The 21,571-nt window shown below is 41.9% G+C and overlaps 1 protein-coding gene across 9 annotated transcripts in view; it reads left to right on the forward strand.

Moving 5' to 3' along the window:
- Positions 1-21,571, forward strand: part of TNNI3K (TNNI3 interacting kinase) — a 167,137-nt gene that overhangs the window by 58,094 nt on the left and 87,472 nt on the right. For all 9 annotated transcript variants that reach the window (XM_065554047.1, XM_065554048.1, XM_065554052.1 and 6 more), the window contains 5 exons: positions 772-828; positions 2,326-2,418; positions 2,504-2,561; positions 2,688-2,882; positions 3,235-3,339. In XM_065554047.1, coding sequence (XP_065410119.1) covers positions 772-828; positions 2,326-2,418; positions 2,504-2,561; positions 2,688-2,882; positions 3,235-3,339 — 508 coding nt within the window. The remainder of the gene's footprint in view (positions 1-771; positions 829-2,325; positions 2,419-2,503; positions 2,562-2,687; positions 2,883-3,234; positions 3,340-21,571) is intronic.

Here is a 21,571-nt window from a genome sequence, read left to right on the forward strand (position 1 = left end):
CCCTGAAACCCCAGATCGCCCAAGTGCAGTGTGCTCCTGTTCAGGTACACTGCATTTCTGAAACATGTGTATCTCTGGAGGGCAGAGCTTGCACAAATCATTGAATTTCAACTCCAGCAAGCTACTAACACATGCAGACACAGAAATTAAATCTGCTCGGAACAGCTAAATCTCAGATTTTTTCATCAGTTCATCACCTCTTTTGATACCTCCATGTATACAGTATGGTGAGGGTCATGTTATTAAAAGTTCAGCATCTGCAATCAAGGCCAAATCTTAAAAAAGAGCTCAGCTCCGATTTAGGCATCTAAACAAGGGGCCAGATTTTCAGTGCAGAGTGAGTGCTGAGTTCTTTTGGGAATCTGGCCAAAAAGTGTCACAAGAGTGATCTTTTGAGTGGTGAATGTTTTGGAAATCTTGTCTTCAGTGTTTGATGCTGAGCACGTGCAAATATGACCCATAGCTCTTTAGAAAATTCAGTCCACATATATGACTGTATTAGGCCAGAATTTCTGTGAGTATAAATCGCTGTAGCTCTAATGGGCACCAATGGAGTTATGCCAATACACCCCACTGAGGCTCTGGCCCAGCATGTACAGCATATGTGTTTAAAAATACAAGCTCACAGTCCCATCAGGTTGTTTAAAGTGATATTTTTGCCCACATTTTCTCTACTTTTTAAGTAAAAATTGCCTTACTACTTTGATCAAGAAAGGCATTTATACTGTCCTCAGAAAAGTCCATAAACTTCATTCTCTTCTTTGATTTCAGATGGTTCTTACGTCTCTGTTCCATCCCCTCTAGGGAAGATTAAAAGCATGACGAAAGGTATTTTAATGGTGGGGGGAGGGGAATAAGTTTTATATTCTGTTGCTAAAGGTGTTAATCATCCTGAATATACTGCACATGATCAATTTTACCTGCTTTTTTTTATTTAGAAATGTAAAGAAAATGTGACGAAACAGGAGCTGTATTCCTGTGAGAGCATTTTGGAAAGCAATTTACTTACCCTGAGTTATTAACTTTAGTGGAGACAGAGGTGCTCAGTTTCTGGCAGGAACAAAGCCATACTATTTAGGTCTTAATTTGTTTCCTTTGTATGCGGTGTTGTTGTAGCCCTGTTGGTCCCAGGATATTAGCGAGGCAAGATGGGTAAGGTACTTCTGTTGCTGAGAGAGAGACATTTTCAAGCTTACACAGAGCTGAAGAAGTTGGTCCAATCAAAGATATTACCTTATATTATTTAGGAGGAGGGATAGCTCAGTGGTTTGAGCATTGGCCTGCTAAATCCAGGGTTGTGAGTCCCTTGAGGGAGCCACTTAGGGATCTGGGGTAAAAATCTGTAGTTGGTCCTGCTAGTGAAGGCAGGGGGCTGGACTCAATGACTTTTTGGGGTCCCTTCCAGTTCTATGAGATAGGTATATCTCCATACCTCACCCACCATGTCTCTTTATTTTCTTTAAACTTTTAAATTTCCAGAGAAATTGACTTTTTTTTTTAAGATTCAAACCAAAATCTCTTGTTTTGAGAAAAAAATATGTGACAGTGAATTGATACTAAAGAAATAAACATGAATAGATGAATGCAGAGCTAACAAACATTAGACCGAAATCTGCTGTGAAATGTTTGGGGATACTTTTGTAAGAAAGATGCTATCCAAAAATGAATGGTGTTGTATTGAAGCAGACATAGCCAAAAAATTCAGCTGCATATTTATATTTAAAGGTATTTCATTTTTTGAGATCCTTTTGATTTTCCATTTCAAATGTTAGCTCTGGGTGTACTCAAGTGCTTATATTCTTTACATGTAATCACCATGCATATTAAAATGTTCTATTTAGAAATATTCTTATAAGCACATTGTGGTAGACCACATGGATCAACAGTTTAGGGATGTTTGGTGTGTGAATTCAATTGCACATCAGAGTTCAGATTCCAAGTGCCATTGAACAGTAGATCAGATCACAAATAAAAACCACAGCATTGGTAGCGTGTGCTGGATACACAGAATAGGGAACTAATTCCTTATATAAAGGATTTTATGCAACAATCACATGATCCAGACAGAATATGCTTATGGGACAGTGTTCATCAGTGATAAGACTTTAGAGCCAAGAAACCCTGAGGCAGCTGTAATGTTGCAAATCCTTGTTTATTATTGGGGTTTATCATGGGTATTGAAACAAAAAGAAATGGGATTACCAGTCAACCAATTTATGGTAGGAAAATCAGCTGCTACTGTGCAATGTTTTTGTCAATTTAAGTGCTTTTATTTCCCCCACACACACACATTTTACAAAAAAGGATAACGATTTTCTTTTGCAGAAAAGGCAGATGTTCTCCTCCTCCGTGCTGGTTTGCCATCACATTTCCATCTTCAGCTCTCTGAAATAGAGTTCCATGAGATTATTGGCTCAGGTACCAAAAAGCAGAATGCATCCATCTTAAAAGTTTGATGCACACAGACAATATCTTTGTGCTTATTTATTTTTAATCATTTTAGGGTCTTTTGGAAAAGTGTATAAGGGAAAATGCAGAAATAAAATAGTAGCAATCAAACGGTAAGTTTGCAAAGAGTTTTCCATTTGGTTCGTTAGTACCCTAATTTAGAGTACAAAAAAATCATACCACATAATTTTCATGCTACTTTTCGCTTACTTTTGATTTCTCTTCATGTCAATTATTAGCTACAGAGCCAATACCTACTGTTCCAAATCAGATGTGGACATGTTTTGCCGTGAAGTTTCTATCCTCTGTCGACTCAATCATCCTTGCGTCATCCAGTTTGTTGGCGCTTGCTTAGATGATCCAAGTCAGTTTGCTATAGTCACTCAATATATTTCTGGAGGATCACTTTTTTCTCTGCTGCATGAACAGAAGAGGTATCTGATTAACTCTTTGTATGACCCTATTATAAATAATTCTGGAGATAAGAACTCCAGTGGTGCAAATATTTATTATCCACTTCAGTTAGAGGAATGTACCAAATCATTGTTTTAATCCAGACTATTTGGTATATGAAGTAAACAAGCAATTAATCACAAAACTATTAGCTAGTTTATTATTGTTTTACTTGGCGAGATTTTGTATTCAAATTACAATAAACCAACTAAAAAGGCAGTTCTGATTTGCAGATGACACAACTTTGGGGTTATTGTGAGTTCTTCAGAACGTTGTAAGTAAATTTGTCTTATCTCTGTCTGTTTTGACCAGTACTGTATGTTTTAAATCTAGGAATCTTGACTTGCAGTCTAAATTAATCATTGCTGTAGATGTTGCCAAAGGTATGGAGTATCTTCATAATCTTACACAACCAATCATACATCGGGACTTGAACAGGTAAGTTTCTCTCCTTGTCCCTCAAATTCATTGGACGCTGTAGCCCTAAAATAAATACAATATGCTGCAGTCTGATTCTGCACAGCCAGACCCCTGTACCTGTGCAGAATCTCATTTAAATCCATGGGGCTCTAAACAGGTGCATGGGTCCACCTGTGTGGATCAGATTGAATCATGGGGCCCAGGTGTGTCAGTGTTATTGAATGCTTTAACACGTTTATTTTGAAATATTTATTTGTTACATTTTAATTATCCTTCATACTAATACCTATTTTACATCAACGTGTCATATTCTGAAATGATTTATAATATATATGCATCCAGTAAGAATAAAATTGACATGGGAAATACACATCTGTTGTGTAATTTACACTAAGTTGCACCCCTTAATAGAATTACTTGACATTCAGTGGAGTAGTCAGCTGGTGTCTACATACAAAGTGACAGGAGAGGCTCAAGTATGAAAGACCTGGTTATACAAATTCATGTATGTAAATGATGGAACAGATTTGAAAACTGTCAACTGCCCATCACACTCCTAGCATATGTTCCATATATAACCACTGCCCATGGTGATGTCTGTTGAATTCTGAAGGTAATCTTTCCAAAAGGATGCAGCTGTTCAGCAACTATATTCTCTCCAATGTACAATCCTGGTCTTTTAAAGTTCAGCCTCTCTTGAAGGAAGGAAATGATTTTTATACAGGAACTTGCTGTTAAGTCAATGGAATTCACCCTGTAAAACAATAAATCCCCTATATGAAAAACTGTAAAGGGCTAGGACCTGATTAGGCACAGAAAGGATTTGCTTTCATATCAGGCATATATACCTTCTTTTCTCTTCTCCCGTTACTAAGTAAGCATTTTTGGTCAATCAAATTACAGTATTCATTTTTGTTTGTGTTCCCCAATGACCCACTTCCAGTATTCCAGCCTAGTGCTGCTGTAATACAGAACTGTGTTCCACACACATCTCATTTTTTGTATGATCTTTTGATCCTTGCTCAAAGCTTTCATGTCCTACTGTAACTGGTCGCTGCACTAAAAGCTTCCTGTGCCTGTAGTTCTTTCTCTGGGGGATGGAACTGGACTTTTCTCCTCTTGCTTTGTGAAGAAATAGAAGTGTTCATTGTATTGTCTCCCAAGTCAGTGCTCTAGTGCCAACGAAAGGAGACTGAGGCAGCAGTAGCTTTTCTGGCTGTTGTCAGGGCTAGCATCAAGAGAATTAATTGTATGGCTTTAACATTTGAAAACATCGGTAATATCTTCTTGCTTCCAGCAGTACTTAAACTGAGGACGTACAAATGTAATATTTAACCCTCTGGGCTTTTTTAAGTTCTGACTTTACTTGTACATCTATTTTGAATGGTAACATATGAAGCCCAACAAAGAAATAAACCGAAATCCTCAAGAGCAGTACTTGGCTCTCATGGGGTTCCACCCCTCAGAGCTGTTCTAAGTTGTTCTGGCAGATAATAGCTCCTAAGGAGACATTCCACCAACTGGAATAGCTGGAGTGCATTGCATTGGACTCAGGCCCTGCTCTGGTTCACCTTCCCTGACATGTCTCCATCCCACCCCAGAATACTCGCTAGGCCCTGGCGGGGTGGAGAGACAGAATAGCTACGGCGGACATACCCAGCTGATGATTCCCCTGCCCTAGGGAAATCTTCGGGTGCTGCCTAGCAGTAACTGTAAGTCTACTTTGTGCCACCAGGGTTGTGCAAAGGAGACTTAGGAGGAACCAAAAATTTAGAATATGAATAATAATTGACACAAAATATATGCACAGTACCTACAAATAATTACAGGCTAATGCAACACATTCTATCATTGAAAGAGATGTAAGCCAGGTGATCTCAGTCAGGGAAATGGGGGGGAGGGGGATTTTCAAAGGCATAAATGGAAGTTAGGTGCCCATTGACTTTCAATGGAAGTCAGGAGTCTAATTACCCTTTGTGCCTATGACAATCCCCCCCGCCATCCCCATCTCTCAAGTTTGGTCCTTTTAAAAGTAAGCATAAGCAGTGTGGCCAACTCTCATGATTTTATCACAAGTCTCACAAATACATTACCTGGGATTTTGTTTAAAGCCCCAGCTCCTAGTGTCATGTTATTACGTGCTAATCTCACATTTCATTTTTAAAAATGTAATTCTAGCTCTCATGGTGGTATATAAAAGCTTGATATTATGAACCCTAAAGTCTCAAAAACCAGAAAACAAATGAAAAGCCCCAAATTGTTTTTAAAATCTCATGATATTTAAGCCAATCACATGGGGCCTGACTCATGATTTTTAAATGCTTCAGTATGGCAATCCTGGCATAAATTCTGCCTTATACTTTGTCTCAAATGATCAGCATGCTTTGATTACTCCACCTACCAAATGTCTGAGTGCATCTATCTGTACATGCAAATACCTGTATTAAGATGCAGAAATGGATAGCTACGCACCAGCTGCCTGACTGCATGCACAATCGCTTGATTTGACTGTGCAGATTTGGGGATTTCCAAATACAAATAGACCAATTAACAATGTTTATAGGCATATGAGTGGAGGCCAGCTGAAAATGTGAGCCTTACTGTGCAACTTTATTACTAAATAGCAGAGCAGGAACATTGGTATCATGAGAACCAAACTCTGAGAATAAGTTGAACGCCTGTCTATTGCATTCTGTACTAATTGCAGCTCATTTATCAAACAAGTTGGAATGCTTGACAGTAAAGCTTTGCAATAACCAGTTCTGTACAATGCAAAGGCACTGATCTCTGCACCTCAACGGGAAAGAAAAAAATGAACTGTGGAAATGTTTATCACAATGCAAAAAGCCATGTTTCCATATGAGCTGTTAGAGGAAGTCCCAATGGCATACTGCACATTTGTTTTGTTTTTCTCTCCCACTTTCTCATTTGTAAACTCTAAACTCTTACATTTTTAAATCCTTATTGTGTCAAGTACAAGCTGTAGAGGCAACCCTGACCCCGTGGCATCCCCATTCCATTTCTCCAGCTTGAAAAAGTCCCATGTTTAGCCATCTTGTAATCCAATCAGGCAGATTTCCTACTAATCAATGACTTCTCACCTTACATATTACCCTTCAATGTGGAAATTGGTAGACGGCATTCTTTAAAAAAAATCATGTGATGTCCATTTCACTGCACTTTCATCTACCCTGCCAGACGCATCCTCAGAGAATTGCAGCAAGTCACTGAGGCATGATATTCCTTTCTTGCAACTGTGTTGGCTACTCTTAACCAGGCAGTGCTTTTAGTGCAGTAAATGTTACACCTCTTGATCTTCTAAAACATTTCCAAATGTTTTCTCTACAACTGGCAGTGAACTACCTGGCCTCTAATTTCCTGGTGTGTTACTGCTTCTTTACATTGCTATTTTCCAGTGTTCAGGGATATGTCCTGAATTAAGTTAGCTTTTGAAAATGTCAGCTATGGCTTCTTCAGTTTCTGTCCTACACTCTCACTATTTCTCTTGTCTACACTATGCTCACTAGTCCTGACACCGTGACAAGTTTAAGAGTTTTAATAATACATCTGAATGATATTCTGGACACCTAAGTCATCAGTTTCTGCCCATGTTGATCTGATTTCTGATTTAGGGAAATACTCTCTTCCCTTGTCCTGGAAAGACAGATACCAACAACTGTTAAACAATTAAACAGTTGTTTATTCTTTTACGTTGCTACCCCCTCAGAGAGAATGTCTCATATCCCTCCGCCCCTCGCAGTCTTCCTCCTGCACCCGTATTCACTTACACCTCCCTAGTCTCTCTCCCACAGTCCACATTCCTCTGTCACCCTTCGTTCTCCCTCCTGCACTCCATATTCCATCTCCCCCTCCATCTGCTCTTACACCTCATATTCCCCTCCACTTCCTCAATCTCTCTCCTTCCCAGCCCCCATATTCTCTTGTCCCTCCTGTGAGTCTCCCTGAAGTACCCCACATACTTCTGTCCCCTCATGCTTCCCTGTCCAGTTTCCCAACCAGAGAGCACAGAGGGGCGGCCATGTTCTGTAAGGGAAGCACAACTGTTGCCCCCTTTGGTTCCTGTTTACAGTGACACAAACCAAAACCCCAAATCCAAATATATCTGACCATTGAGGCAGTTGCGATCCAGATCCAAACTTTATAGCTAACGCTCATCTCTAGTCACAAGAGGTAGCTTCAAAGACTGTTCCACATTGGATTATCCTAAATAATGTTGTCCAAAAATGTCATCTCACAAAAAGGCCATAGATCATATAATTGCCATGCTGGAATCTCTATCAAATCACTTGCCAAAAGGTGACATTTTGCTTTCGTGTCAATGATGTGAAAGGCATGTCTGCAGCTTTTGGTGATGCCTGCCACTGCTAGAGTAGCTTGAACTTTGAAACTTTTACTTTTAAAAGCATGCATCCCATTCCCCAGCATGCATCCCATTCAGCCCAGGGTGAAAGTCCAGGGAATTGCTCCCTGGTCGTAGATAAAGCAAATCACCAAGAGTGTAATCTTGACTCCAATTAAGTCAGTGCAAATTTGTTCACCTCAAAATTGTTCACCAGTTATAATCATCTTTGCAAAGTTCAGAAATCACCAGGAGTGAAAGTAACTTAAGAGACTTGCCGGTACACAGGGCCGGGGTTCTGAGCAAGGTGTGGGGGGAGGACTCAGGTGGAAGGGGCAGGGCCTTGGGTGGAAGGGGTGGGGCTTTAAATCCCCAGGCCCTTAAATTGCTGCTGGAGTCCCAGGGCTCTGGAAGCGATTTAAAGGGCATGTGGCTCCAGCTGTGGCAGAATCTACTGGGTTGACCTGGCGGCCGGTTTGCTTTAAATCGCCGCTGGAGTCCCATTGTAGCGGCAGTGGTGGCTGGGAGCCCTGGGGCTCTGGCGGTGATTTAAAGGGCCAGGGGATCCTGGCAGCCACTGCCGCTACCATGGGGCTCCAGCGGTGATTTAAATCACTGCTGAAGCCCCGGGGTAGTGGAGATGGCTGCCAGGAGCCCCAGGTCCTTTAAATTGCCTCCGGAGCCCCATGGTAGCTGTAGCGGCGGCCGGGAGCTCTGGGGCTCTGGCAGTCATTTAAAGGGGCAGGGGCTCCGGCCACTGCCACTACCCCAGGGCTCTGGCAGCGGGGCTCTGGAGGCAATTTAAAGGGCCAGGGGCTCTGGCCGCTGCCAGGAGCCCAGGTACCTTTTAAATTGATGGCCTGGGGAATCTGCCCCCTGCTGGTACAGTCGGCTGTGTACCAGCTCTTGCCAGTATGCCAGACCGGACCGGCTTACTTTCATCTCTGGAAATCACATGTCTCACATGTCTCACATTATAAATTAAATGAAACCACAACATGAGGTGAGGGAAGCTAAGGATAAAATGCATCTCTCATATTCAGTATCCTGGATTAGAGGTTGTCTCCTATGTACCATTAATAATTTGGATTTTTGATTTTGCTTTCCCAAGTAACCTTCAAGGTTTTGATGGTTACCAGCATTGGGGATGAACTCCACCTTAGTGCCAGATTGACCGAATATTACTTTTGTGAGCAAGCTCAACCAGCATGATTAAAGCACTTTAATAAAAATGTAGACACTTTCAGTACCGGTATCATTTAAACCGTAACAGCCGACCATGTTAGAATCTGTCTTTTTAGCAACTGAGCGTCATTTGATGGCTTTAACTACCTATAAAAAGTTTCTTAAGATCTGGCTTGGTGATACAGATGAAAGACTGGATGGCAGCTTGGCGGTAATGAGGATGGTGTCTGCAACTCTTCTTTGTTATAAAAAGCCCCTTAAAAAATCTTAAAATAGCATTGCCTTTCATTAAATCTTCAGTGTATTAAGGGTAGAAGGCTCTTTTAGTGACCCTTTGCTTTGGAAAAGGAACACACATTTAATAGGCTTTGCCTGTCTTTTGCTCTGAAAGATGCTCTTGAATCTGGCAGTCGAGCACAACTACTGGATTTTGTAAAGGACACGATTGATTACATGTTCTTCTAATTCTTTTTCTAATTTCTTTCAATCCACAAGTGAAAGAATGAAAAAGATATTCTTGGTCTCGCCATCTCGAGCTGCATGCGGCCTTAGCATCAGACAATTTACTCCTGATTCCTCTGAACTCTTTATTAACCTTCCCTTGGCTCTACTGAAGTGTCTTCTCTTGTATTTTCCTAGTCTGCAGCTTAAGGATTCCTTTCTCTGTCTGCACTTTTCGAAGTTCTAAGTGCCATTGAGGTAACAATAGCATTTGTGCGCTCTCTGGTCTGAGCTCTGTTTCTATGGGCTATTTCTTTTTTTCTTTAAAGTAGAAAAATTAGCGCATGTAGTACTGATGGTAGGTGTCAGATTGACACCTCTAGAGCAAACTCTTCTGTTTTTCCAGAGAATGGGTTGAGCACAGGGGGCAAGACAGGTTATCCAATATTGTTTTGTCAAGGTGCCTTAATTTTAAGTTGAGGGGGATGACAGCATTGTATTGTCTCTATGTGTATTGAACCTCTCTGCATAAACTGTTATATGGGTTGCAGACAGCACCAATTCCTGGGCTGTTTTGATTTAATGCAGATCTGTCCACTGTGTTCTTACAGCTCTTAGATCCCGTGTTCTTTACACTCAAACAGCCCTTAATTGCTTCTCTGAAGCTTACAAAAGCCTAGGGCTAACTCTGAACATCGGCAAAACCAAAGTTCTCCACCAGCCAGTCCCTGGTCAATCATCAGACCCAGCAAGGAAGATCTACATTGACAAAGAAGAACTGGAAAATGTAGAATACTTTGCCTATCTTGACAACCATCTCTCACAGAGGGCAGACATAGACATCGAGATTCAGCACAGAATTTGCTGTGCCAGCCTTGCCTTTGGCAGACTGTCTCGCTGGGTGTTCAACAATCACAACATCAGAGCACATACTAAACTGTTAGTTTACAAAGTGGTGGTAATCCCAACTCTCCTCTATGGCTGTGAGACTTTGATGACCTACAGAAAACACCTGAAAAACTTGGAATGCCAGCACCAGCACTTTCTTCGGAAGATCCTCAGCATAAAGTGGGAGGATCATCGCACTAATGTCAGTGTCTTCACAGAGGCCAGCATCTTCAGTGTTGAGGCCCTGATTATCCAGCACCAGCTGAGCTGGAGCGGGCACTGTGTGCGCATGCCTGATGTATGCTTACCAGAACAACTGCTGTATGCCCAACTCACCAAAGGAGAAAGAAAATGAGGAGGCCAAAAGAAACGGTTAAAGACACCCTCAAGATAAACATCAAGAGATGTGGCATCGACACCACACACAGGGAGACAGCAGCCCAGGATAGGGATAACTGGCGAAGACTTGTCAGAGAGGGAACGTCCACATTTGAGGAAAATCGCCTTGCCCTGGTTGCAGAAAAAGACCAGAAAAGAAAGGAAAGACAACAGTCATGCAGCAATCGCAGCCCAACCCTGTCTTCCAACACCACCTGCAATGTCTGCCAAAGAGCCTGTGGCTCAAGAATCGGACTCTTTGCTCACCAAAGGACCCATGAAAGATAAAACCTGTGAAAGAGATCATCCTCAACCTTGAGGGATCACTGCTGCCGCCGATCTGTCCACTATGATCTACTGACCAAGGCTAGATTTGAACCAAGAACTTAGAGGGGTCTGTAATTCTATACTGATTTTTTTTTTTTTTTTTGCTTACATTACTACCAGCATACACCATTCTTGAGTGTATCTGGCTTAGTTTTGCATTTGATTAATATTTTCATTTGACATCTCATGTGGTCTCAAAATGATTCTACTTGTCATATTCAAATCACTTCCATATTCTGATGGAAAGTGTGGGAGCTGAAATCAAATTCACTAGAAACTCAAAGAATCGTGGGAACATTGTATGAACCCATTACATTTTTATGATTAAATTTATCATCCTGTGGTTTTGGTTTATGTGACGCTAGAAATCTTGAAGACAGTGATTTGTGGGAGTCCTGGTTGGGGGAGTTTAAATTTTATCTGTCTTGAAAACTATTATCTGGCAAGAATTTGTGTTCCTCACTTGACTGTTCTCCTATCAACAGCTCAAATATGGGCATGTTATGCTTTTTTGTGGAGACCATCAATATTACTTTCATTTTCCCTTTATCATGTGTACTGGTGCCAGATAGTTCATTTCTTTTCAAATACTTTTCACTCCCCTAAATTTACTTGGATCAGTCACCACTTTGATAAATATCATAAGAGCATTGCTGTGTCCACATTCATACTTCTTTGTTATAATTTGCTCTGCCTTTCACAAGCCCTGTGCCATGAACATACAGTACAGTAGCTGGCTCATGAAAACTTTCTAAACACTTTGATCTTCACAGTTTCTTGAAGTTTTTGACATATACAATATCATTTTCTAAATCCTTAGCCTTATTCACAGCTTCAGTTTCCAAATCCTCGTAGCAATTATAGTTCTGATTTCCAGAAGCCTTGCCGTTTGTGTATTTGTTGCATGCAACCTGTGTTTTTGTGCTTCCTCTTGCGTGTTCTTTGCTTCAAATTAAATCAATTGTAATAGCTTTCCCAAGTCAGTACATCAATTTTCATTAGTTTCTGTAGACGCTTTTATTCCTAAATGACATTTTGCAAAAGGCAAAAGGCAAAATCCATTTTAGCTGTATGGCCATGATCTACAATTTTGCACTGCATCTTAGATACAGTACATTGCTTTAACCAGTAAGTTTTTTAGGTGCATTTTCTCTATATATGTGATTTCAGTTTACTCCAAATTTTCCAGAGGTCTTAAATGTATGCAACCCTGACAACATTCAATTTTTTCATTTATTTTAAAGGTTTCATTTCTCAATAACTTTCCTTAATAGATGCAGACATTTCCACATTTCATTACAGAGTATTAAAATATTTTAACGTGTTGTTTGTATCCGACTAGACCTTGTTTAACTGAATCTAGCACTGGATGCACAATCCTGGATATGTTCTTCCTCTCTCTTCCTATCACTTTTCAGCTTTTGTGGATGCTAACATTTATGGCAGATGGCTTGTCCTTGCAGCAATACACATTTGCATTCTGTGACAGTATCAAAGTAAACCTTCTTTTTTCCAATTCACTAATGTCAACTCCTTTCATTTTATATGAATTGCTTTTGATATCTTAGATGAGATTTCTTTGCAAGTGGTTATTGCATCACTTTTATGACTTAAAAATGGCAAACTTTCCTTTCATAATTAGAAAGGTGCCATTCCACACTTTCTTTGCATATCTCTTGAGTATTTTTTTTCGTCTTTGCATTCAGCCTCTGAATTAAACAAGTTACTTGATCCTGTTTTGAAGGTACTGAGAAATGCTGAAGTACATATCTAACATACCACAGAAGTGCAGATTTACATTCTGTATACTTCATTTTATTTCATCCCTGAAATCGTTCTGTTATTCATATGGCTGTGTGAGCTTGTGGTCACGACACTGCAGCCAAGACCATTGCCAGTTAGCCAGCAGTACATGCCACATGTCCAGGTGATAAATGTTTTCTTAAATATTTAAAATAATCACTTGAGCTTCTGTATTAGCAAGGTGTACCCATGATTAAGGGAAATGTTGACAATGGGAGTTGGAAGTAGTATGAAAAGGTTAGTAAACAGCCTAAATATGCATTCAATAGTGGTAACAAGTTATTCAGTACATCCTTACAGTGAGGCAGGAACAATGCTGTAGTCACGGTTTAGAATTCACTTCCGTTGTAAATCCCTACTTCCAATCACTTATAACTTTCTCAAGAAATTACTGTTTTGGCTGAAATTTCTCACGCTTATTCTTATCCCAGAAGAATATTTTTCTGTGAAAGGTTTATAAAACTCTATTGAGCTGTAGAGCTCCATTTGTATTACCCAAATGTGGGGGGGAAAGTGTTATTCAGAGTTAAGTTAAGTATTATTCAGATGCTTTTTCTACTTTTTTTCCCCCCTCTTTAGTAACTCAAAGGTGGTTTTGCTTTAAAGTGTGGTTCTACTTTGAAGAGGAACTCTGTAAAAAATATTGCATAGTGGGATGCAAAATATATTGTCTCAATGACTTACAGGCCAAATGGCCTCTGTGTACAAGTGAAAAAAAAAACATTTAGGGTTTTTTTTAAACTGCCAACCATCTAAACTCAACCTTAACTCTTCAAGACAAGATAGGTTCTTTCCTTGTTGCACATTATTGACAGAAGTAGAACATCTGCAGTACAGGTTATTCTGTAAGTGATTCCTGTGCAATTTCAGTGTTTTACTTGAGGTTACCTGGGTATAAGCAATTGCAAGTTATAAACAAATATGTTTATGATGCACAAGAAATAATTCAACCCTGCTCACCCTCTCCCATAGCTGCGGTAGCTCTTCAGGGTTATCCCAAGTTAAAAAAAAAACAGTCAAAACTTATTTTTGTCAATATAGTGAGCAGGCATGAAAGCAAGAGGATCTCATGAGTAAGAAGGAGATGTTTTCACATAGTCACTTTTTAGAGTTGAGTTCAACTTTAAATATTGAAGCTTCACATGTCCTATACATAGTCCCCTTGAAAAGGGAGGATGTGCTTTGCCTTGTATGAAAGAATTTAGTTTGGTAATAACAAAGTTATAGCCATTAGTAGGAGGATACTGTTCTCTGCTTTATAACAATGTATTGAAACATATTGCTGTGAATGTCTGAAAATGTAGTTATTGCTGAGGGCCTGATGCTGACTATAGTTAAGAAATCATGTTGACTTCAGAGAGAGTTGTTAGTGCTCAGCAACTTTTAGGATCAGGTTCTGAGAGGGAAAAGGTAAAGAGCTCTTGAGTTGTATTTTAAGTATCATCTGGCAAGTTGACTTACTTATGGAACTTTTATCCAGAGTGGGGATTTCCCAACATCCTCTTCTGGCCATTATAATCCTCTTTCACCTCTCTCCTTGTCACCTACAGAGTGGTTCAGAGCATTCCCAAACTAACGGTCTACAGATGTATGAGTGTATTCTGGGATGAGAAATCTGTGGGAGTCCCAAAATGATTCAGTTGAAGTCATGGGAGCTGCAAGCTTGGGGAAAGTACAGCTGTATTAGTCCAAATATGCTTGATAATACCTGGCTTTAAAACTAAATATGGGTCTAATGTTCAAGGCACCATTCTCACCCACCCATCACAGCTATGAGTAACTATTGGGCTTTAATGGGAGTTACACGGAACCTGTAGGAGAAGAGGGACTGGGTGGGCCCCAGAGATGTTGAGATCTTGAGTGAAATCCTGGCCCCATTTAATTAAGTGGAGCCAGCATTCAGCCTAGGAACTTAATTTCAGTTCATTGTAAAGAAAGGGAACCTGATTCTCCTCTCACTCATTGTGCTGTAAATCAGGAGTTTCACTATGGCAAAAACAGTATAAGCAAGAGCAGAATCAGGCCCAGTGACCATTTGCCATATTCACATCCATCTGATAGTCACATGAGATTTCAATTCTCCCTGCCTCCTTACTGCAGGAAGGTGCTCATATCTGGGGTTTGGGTTCAGGCCTAATCAGTTCTTGGACAGGAGATCACTAAGCACAAGAGGAATCCGGAAGACATGCATGGTTGTTCTCCCAGACTATTATTGAACTACTACTGACAGAAAAAGCAGATTCATCGTTACCTCAGTAGGTAGCCTTTCTGTTTTCAGACACAAAGGGCCTCACAACTAAGCATAATCCTTTTTGATACATACTCATTTGGTTACTTTCCTGCATCCGGCTTTGAAGTGTTTTATTTTCTCCTACATTTCTGAGAATCAGTCAAGTGAATATGTTTGGGTTTCTGTGACAAAACAGAGTGCTTATTGAAATACATCAGGGAGAGGTTCAAATTTCCCCCCTCTTAATTTTTAAAGAAATAAAGTTATGGTAAGTGCAACACATTACGGGTGAGATCCTGACTCCCCACTCTGGCCCCTTCATGCCAGAAAAAGGCTGGAGCACTGTGAAGAGGCTCTAAAAGCCCCACTTCCAGCTCAGGAACTGAACGAGACAGCCATAAGGCTGCCTTCTCTGGAGCCCCTTAAAGCACTGGTGTGGGAAGTGTGCCAGGGGCTGACCTGGGAGTGAAAGGGGTGTTTCGGGGCAGGGCTGCAGTATGCAGTGTTGCAGAGATTCTGGGTAGTGCTGCAGTTTCTAGGGCAGTCTCAGAGAAGGTGCCATAATTTAGACAGGCTTTCCAGACTGTCCAGATTACCCTCGCGGTCTTGCCTGCCCCCAGAGGAGCCCAGGATCAGGAGGATGCAAAAAGGCTCCAAAAACAATACATTTAGGCAAAAATGAATTTTTTTCATGGAAAAAATGTATTTTCAACTAAACTTCATTTTTGACATAATTTTTTTGTTGGAAACATTTCAAGCAACCCATATATAATATATGTGTGTGTATATGAGAGAGAGATGTAGGCACATTCACGTGATTCCTACCTTGGGAATCCATGGGTACAGAGGAATGCCTGGTAACAGGACTACTGTGATTATGCTGTGCAGGATTTGGGGGACCATGCTGTGGGTGCAGAGCCCATCTATGGCACGGAGCACTCTGCAGAGGCAGGTGGGGTTGAAGCCCCAAAGCTAAAGACTTTGCTACTCTGTGGATCCTGCCTTCTTCCCCCAACATTTAACTGTAAGAGTGAAACTTGTCTGTGTGCAACACAGAATCTCTTGAATTAACTCCCCTGAGAGCTGAGGACTAGCACACAAGTCACCACTTTGTGCTCCAAGTGCAAGGCACCTTTCTTGGACCTTGCCTTCTCTAGCAGAAATACATAGCAACAGGTATATCTAACAAATAAAAAATAAAATAATATTGAAAAACCCTACAAAAACAGGCATCTACTCCACATGTTTTTTCCTCTAAGGGTATGTCTACACTACAAAATTAGGTCCAATTTATAGAAGCCGGTTTTATAGAAATTGGTTGTATACAGCCGATTGTGTGTGTCCCCACCTAAAATGCTCTAAGTGCGTGAAGTCGACGGACCGCATCCACAGTACCGAGGCTAGCATCAACTTCCGGAGCGTTGCACTATGGGTAGCTATCCCACAGTTCCCGCAGTCTCCGCCGCCCATTGGAATTCTGGGTTGAGATCCCAATGCCTGAATGATGCAAAACAGTGTCGTGGGGAGTTCTGGGTACATGTCATCAGGTACTTCCCCCTCCGTCAGAGCAACGGCAGACAATCGATTCACGCCTTTTTACCTGGGTTACCTGTGCAGACAACATACCACGCCAAGCATGGAGCCCGCTCAGCTCAGCTCACCATCACCATATGTCCTCTGGGTGCCGGCAGATGTGGTACTACATTGCTACACAGCAGCAGCTAATTGCCTATAGTTATCCTTGGGGACCCAGCCTACCCCTTAATGCCATGGCTCATGAAGCCGTACAGAGGCAGCCTGGACAGTAGTCAGGACCTGTTCAACTACAGGCTGAGCAAGTGCCGAATGGTGGTGGAATGTGCATTTGGACGTTTAAAAGCGCGCTGGTGCAGCTTACTGACTCGCTGAGACCTCAGCGAAAAGAATATCCCCATTGTTTTTGCTGCTTGCTGTGTGCTCCACAATATCTGTGAGAGTAAGGGGGAGACATTTATGGCGGGATGGGAGGTTGAGGCACATCGCCTGGCCGCTGATTACGCGCAGCCAGACACCAGGGCGGTTAGAAGAGCACAGCAGGGCACGGTGCACATCAGAGAAGCTTTGAAAACGAGTTTTGTGACTGGCCAGGCTACGGTGTGAAACTTCTGTTTGTTTCTTCTTGATGAACCCTCCGCCCCACCCCCCCACCTGGTTCACTCTACTTCCCTGTAAACCAAAAACCCCACCCTCCTCTCCCCTCCCCCTTCGAGCACCGCTTGCAGAGGCAATAAAGTCATTGTTACTTCACATTCATGCATTCTTTATTAATTCATCACACAACTAGGGGGATAATTGCCAAGGTAGCCCGGGATGGGTGGGGGAGGAGGGAAGGAAAAGGACACACTGCAGTAAAACTTTAACTCTTATTGAAGGCCAGCCTTCTGATGCTCGGGCAATCATTTGGGGTGGAGTGACTGGGTGGCCAGAGGCCCCCCCACCGTGTTCTTGGGCGTCTGGGTAAGGAGGCTATGGAACTTGGGGAGGAGGGCTGTTGGTTACACAGGGGCTGTAGCGGCGGTCTCTGCTCCTGCTGCCTTTCCTGCAGCTCAACCATACGCTGGAGCATATCAGTTTGATGCTCCAGCAGCCGGAGCATCGACTCTTGCCTTTTGTCTGCAAGCTGACCCACCTATCATCTTCAGCCCACCACTTGCTCTGTTCATCCCGCGATTCAGCCCGTCACCTCTCCTCTCATTCATACTGTGCTTTTCTGTAGTCTGACATTGACTGCCTCCACGCATTCTGCTGTGCTCTTTCAGCATGGGAGGACATCTGGAGCTCCGTGAACATGTCATCCCGAGTCCGCCGTTTTCTCCTTCTAATCTTCACTAGCCTCTGTGAAGGAGAAACTTTTGCAGCTGGTGGAGGAGAAGGGAGAGGTGGTTAAAAAAGACACATTTTAGAGAACAATGGGTACACTCTTTCACATTAAATTTTGCTGTTCACATTACACAGCACATGTGCTTTCGTTACAAGGTCGCATTTTTCCTATTATATTGAGGGCCTGCCGGTTTGGTGTGAGAGATCACTCACACAGTACCGGGCAACAGATTTCGGCTTGCAGGCAACCTTGACTGTAAGCCACAGTCTTTTGGCTTTTTTCACCTTCTTAACATGTGGGAATGGTTTCAAACAGTAGCGCTCTCATTTCCCATACCAAGCACCTGTTGGGTTGGCCATTTAAAATGGGTTTGCAATGTAAAAGGAGGGGCTGCGGTTCCCAGGTTAATATGCAGCACAAACCCAACTAACCCACCCCCCACACACACCCAATTCTCTGGGATGATCACTTCACCCCTCCCCCCCCACTGCATGGCTAACAGCGGAGAACATTTCTGGTCAGCCGAGCAGGAACGGGCACCTCTGAATGTCCCCTTAATAAAATCACCCCATTTCAACCAGGTGACCGTGAATGATATCACTCTCCTGAGGATAATAAAGAGCGATAAGGAATGGATGTTGTCTGCATGCCAGCAAACACCGGGACCATACGCTGCCATGCTTTGTTATGCAATGATTCCAGACTACGTGCTACTGGCCTGGCGTGATAAAGTGTCGGACGGGATAAGGCGGACGGGATAAGGCAGCCCTCCCCAGAAACCTTTTGCAAAGGCTTTGGGAGTACATGAAGGAGAGCTTTCTGGAGATGTCCCTGGAGGATTTCCGCTCCATCCCCATACACGTTAACAGACTTTTCCAGTAGCTGTACTGGCCGCGATTGCCAGAGCAAATTAATCATTAATCATTAAACACGCTTGCTTTTAAACCATGTGTAATATTTACAAAGGTAAAGGCTGCGCCCCGGACCTTCCGTTTGCCTCTCTGGCTTTGTGGTAGGCTTGCCTTAGCTCCTTAATTTTCATGCAGCACTGCTGTGCGTCCCTGTTATGGCCTCTGTCCTTCATGGCCTTGGATACCTTTTCTAATATTTTGCCATTTCTTTTACTGCTACGGAGTTCAGCTAGCACTGATTCATCTCCCCATATGGCGAGCAGATCCCGTACCTCCCGTTCGGTCCATGCTGGAGCTCTTTTGCGATCCTGGGACTCCATCACGATTACCTGTGCTGATGAGCTCTGCATGGTCACCTGTGCTCTCCACGCTGGGCAAACAGGAAATGAAATTCAAACGTTCGCGGGGCTTTTCCTGTCTACCTGGTCAGTGCATCTGAGTTGAGAGTGCTGTCCAGAGTGGTCACAATGAAGCACTGTGGGATAGCTCCCGGAGGCCAATAACATCGAATTCCGTCCACACTACCCCAATTCCGACCCGCTAAGGCCGATTTTATCGCTAATCCCCTCGTCGGAGGTGGAGTAAAGAAACCGGTTTAAAGGGCCCCTTAAGTCGAAAGAAAGGGCTTCGTCGTGTGAACGTGTCCAGGCTTAACTCGATGTAACGCTGCTAAAATCGACCTAAACTCGTAGTGTAGACCAGGCCTAAGGATGAGAGAACAAACAATGCCTGGCATTGCTTAATGCTCTACTGGAAGGTGCTCAGATACTGTAGTGATGAGTGCAGTATAAACACCTGAATAGAATAGTATTCTAACTCCATCGATGCATGCAGATCCTTTTCCTAAGCATTAGTGTGTCATAAATGCCTTTTTAAAATTATCCTCATTTGTGCTGCATATAAAATAATGATTGCAGTGTTAACCTGACTTCACAAATTTTTGACAAAATGCTTGAACAGATCTTTTCAAAATGGGATATATGTAATGTTTTGTTTTGAACATGCACTGAGTTTCCTTTTCATTTGGCTGTTGGCAATGCTTTATCTTGATCAAACATAGAGTCAAAACCAAACAAAGAAAAACAATCAAAGCTTTAGTTCTATTAATCCCAGTATCTGCTCTTCACAAGTTTGCCTTCCATTTTTTATTTTATGTGCTTCTGCAAAATCTCTCCTAGGAAGTTAGAATTTCTAAAGCTTATTCAGAGTTTATTGGGAGAAAAACTTAATTGTCCAGACTTTCTGCTAGTATGATAGGGAGTAAATGTGATCTATCAAATCTTTCAGTGAACCCAGTATTCTTAGATTTAGCAGTGTTTTCCTAAGCTATCACCATTCTTTTATTAGCTAGCCTACGCTATCTGCTTTAGCAGCAACACTTTGAGCTAAAAATAAAGTATTATTAACCTCCAACTGCAGATTTGTAATTTCAATTTTAATATTGCCAATCCTGAGAAGTCAGTGGAAGTTGCATGTATTTAGTACTTCTCAGGATTTGTCCCATGGCTGGTAAATCATTTGAGTGAATGAGTTAGTTCTCAGATCACCTTCAGGATAATTTTGGTAGCAAAGTCTGCATCCTTCTAGTCCATCCTACCAATCCCGGGGAATTGTTCCAAATGGATGATCTAAGTGTAAATTGTAGGCCTTCCTTTGGAATATTTCCCCCTGTATCTCCCTCACCCGAGTCCATCCCCTGTGACTTGATATAAAGCACTGGGTGGAACACAGCTATCTTTTTGCTGTTTCTTCCTACCTATAGGAATATGTAACTGTCCATTAAATTGTCATCTTCAAGTTATGCAGATGCCAACATGTATTCACAGAATACAGTGAAGCAGTACTACTGAGGAAAAAAAGATGAAGTGGTGGATCAATCCCATTCTCTCATGGTGCACACAGGAGAAATAAACATCCCCACTGCTGATTAGTGATTGATCCCTCGGGAGGCAGAAGGACAGAGAGGGGAGAAAGAAAAGGTCAAGATGAAACAGCCTAAGCTCATTGGGGGGGAGGGGAAAACCTGACATGATCATGGCTCTCCGAACAGCAAATGATACCCCAGCAAACACTACTGTATTGAACTGGAGCAAACTGGCAGAAATGGTATAGCTTTGTATCTTTCTTCACCTGCCCTCTTGAACCTTCCCCTGCTGGAACATTAATAATTCTATAGCATTCTCCCTCTAAGAATCTGGAGGTGCATTACAAACCATCATTAAGCTTCCTGCCCTAGGTACGCTATATGTATTTTTAAACCCATGTCACACATGAACAATAAAGAGACATAGGAAGGTAAAAATGAGTTACCAAGGATCACACAGAATTAGTGAGAGGGCCAGAAATAGGACGTTGTAACTATGTTCTGATTTCTAGTCTGTTCTCTCCCTTCAACAGACTAGCGCTCAGGTTGCTACCAGAAATCAGTTTTGAGAAATTACATTCACATTAATGGTGCATTAACCTAGTTTATTTGCATCTTTAAAAATGGGGGGGGGAGGGGAAGAAACTAAGAATTATAACCAATTTTTTAAACTTGGGTGCCTAGAGTTTGACAATTAAATGTATATTTATGCACTTGAACAAGCAGGCTGATTTTCAGAGGTGCTGAAAACCCACAACTCCCACTGAAGTCAATGCAGGCCATGTGTAGAAATCAAATGTCAGATAGTGCCTCACGTGATTTATTTAGCCTACCTTTTTAGCTACCTACAGTCCTGAGATTTGTAATTCAGGAACATTGCCCGGGGGTCAAAAGAACAGAACAGAAACTGTTTTTAACTGTTTTGAAAGCTGGACTCTTTAATGTGAAGACTATTCTGCCCACACTTGTATAGTTTTGCAGAAAAGTCAATATTACCAGAAAA

The sequence above is a fragment of the Chrysemys picta genome, chromosome 8 (assembly GCF_011386835.1).
Source record: "Chrysemys picta bellii isolate R12L10 chromosome 8, ASM1138683v2, whole genome shotgun sequence".
In the NCBI taxonomy this organism is placed as follows: Eukaryota; Metazoa; Chordata; order Testudines; family Emydidae; genus Chrysemys; species Chrysemys picta.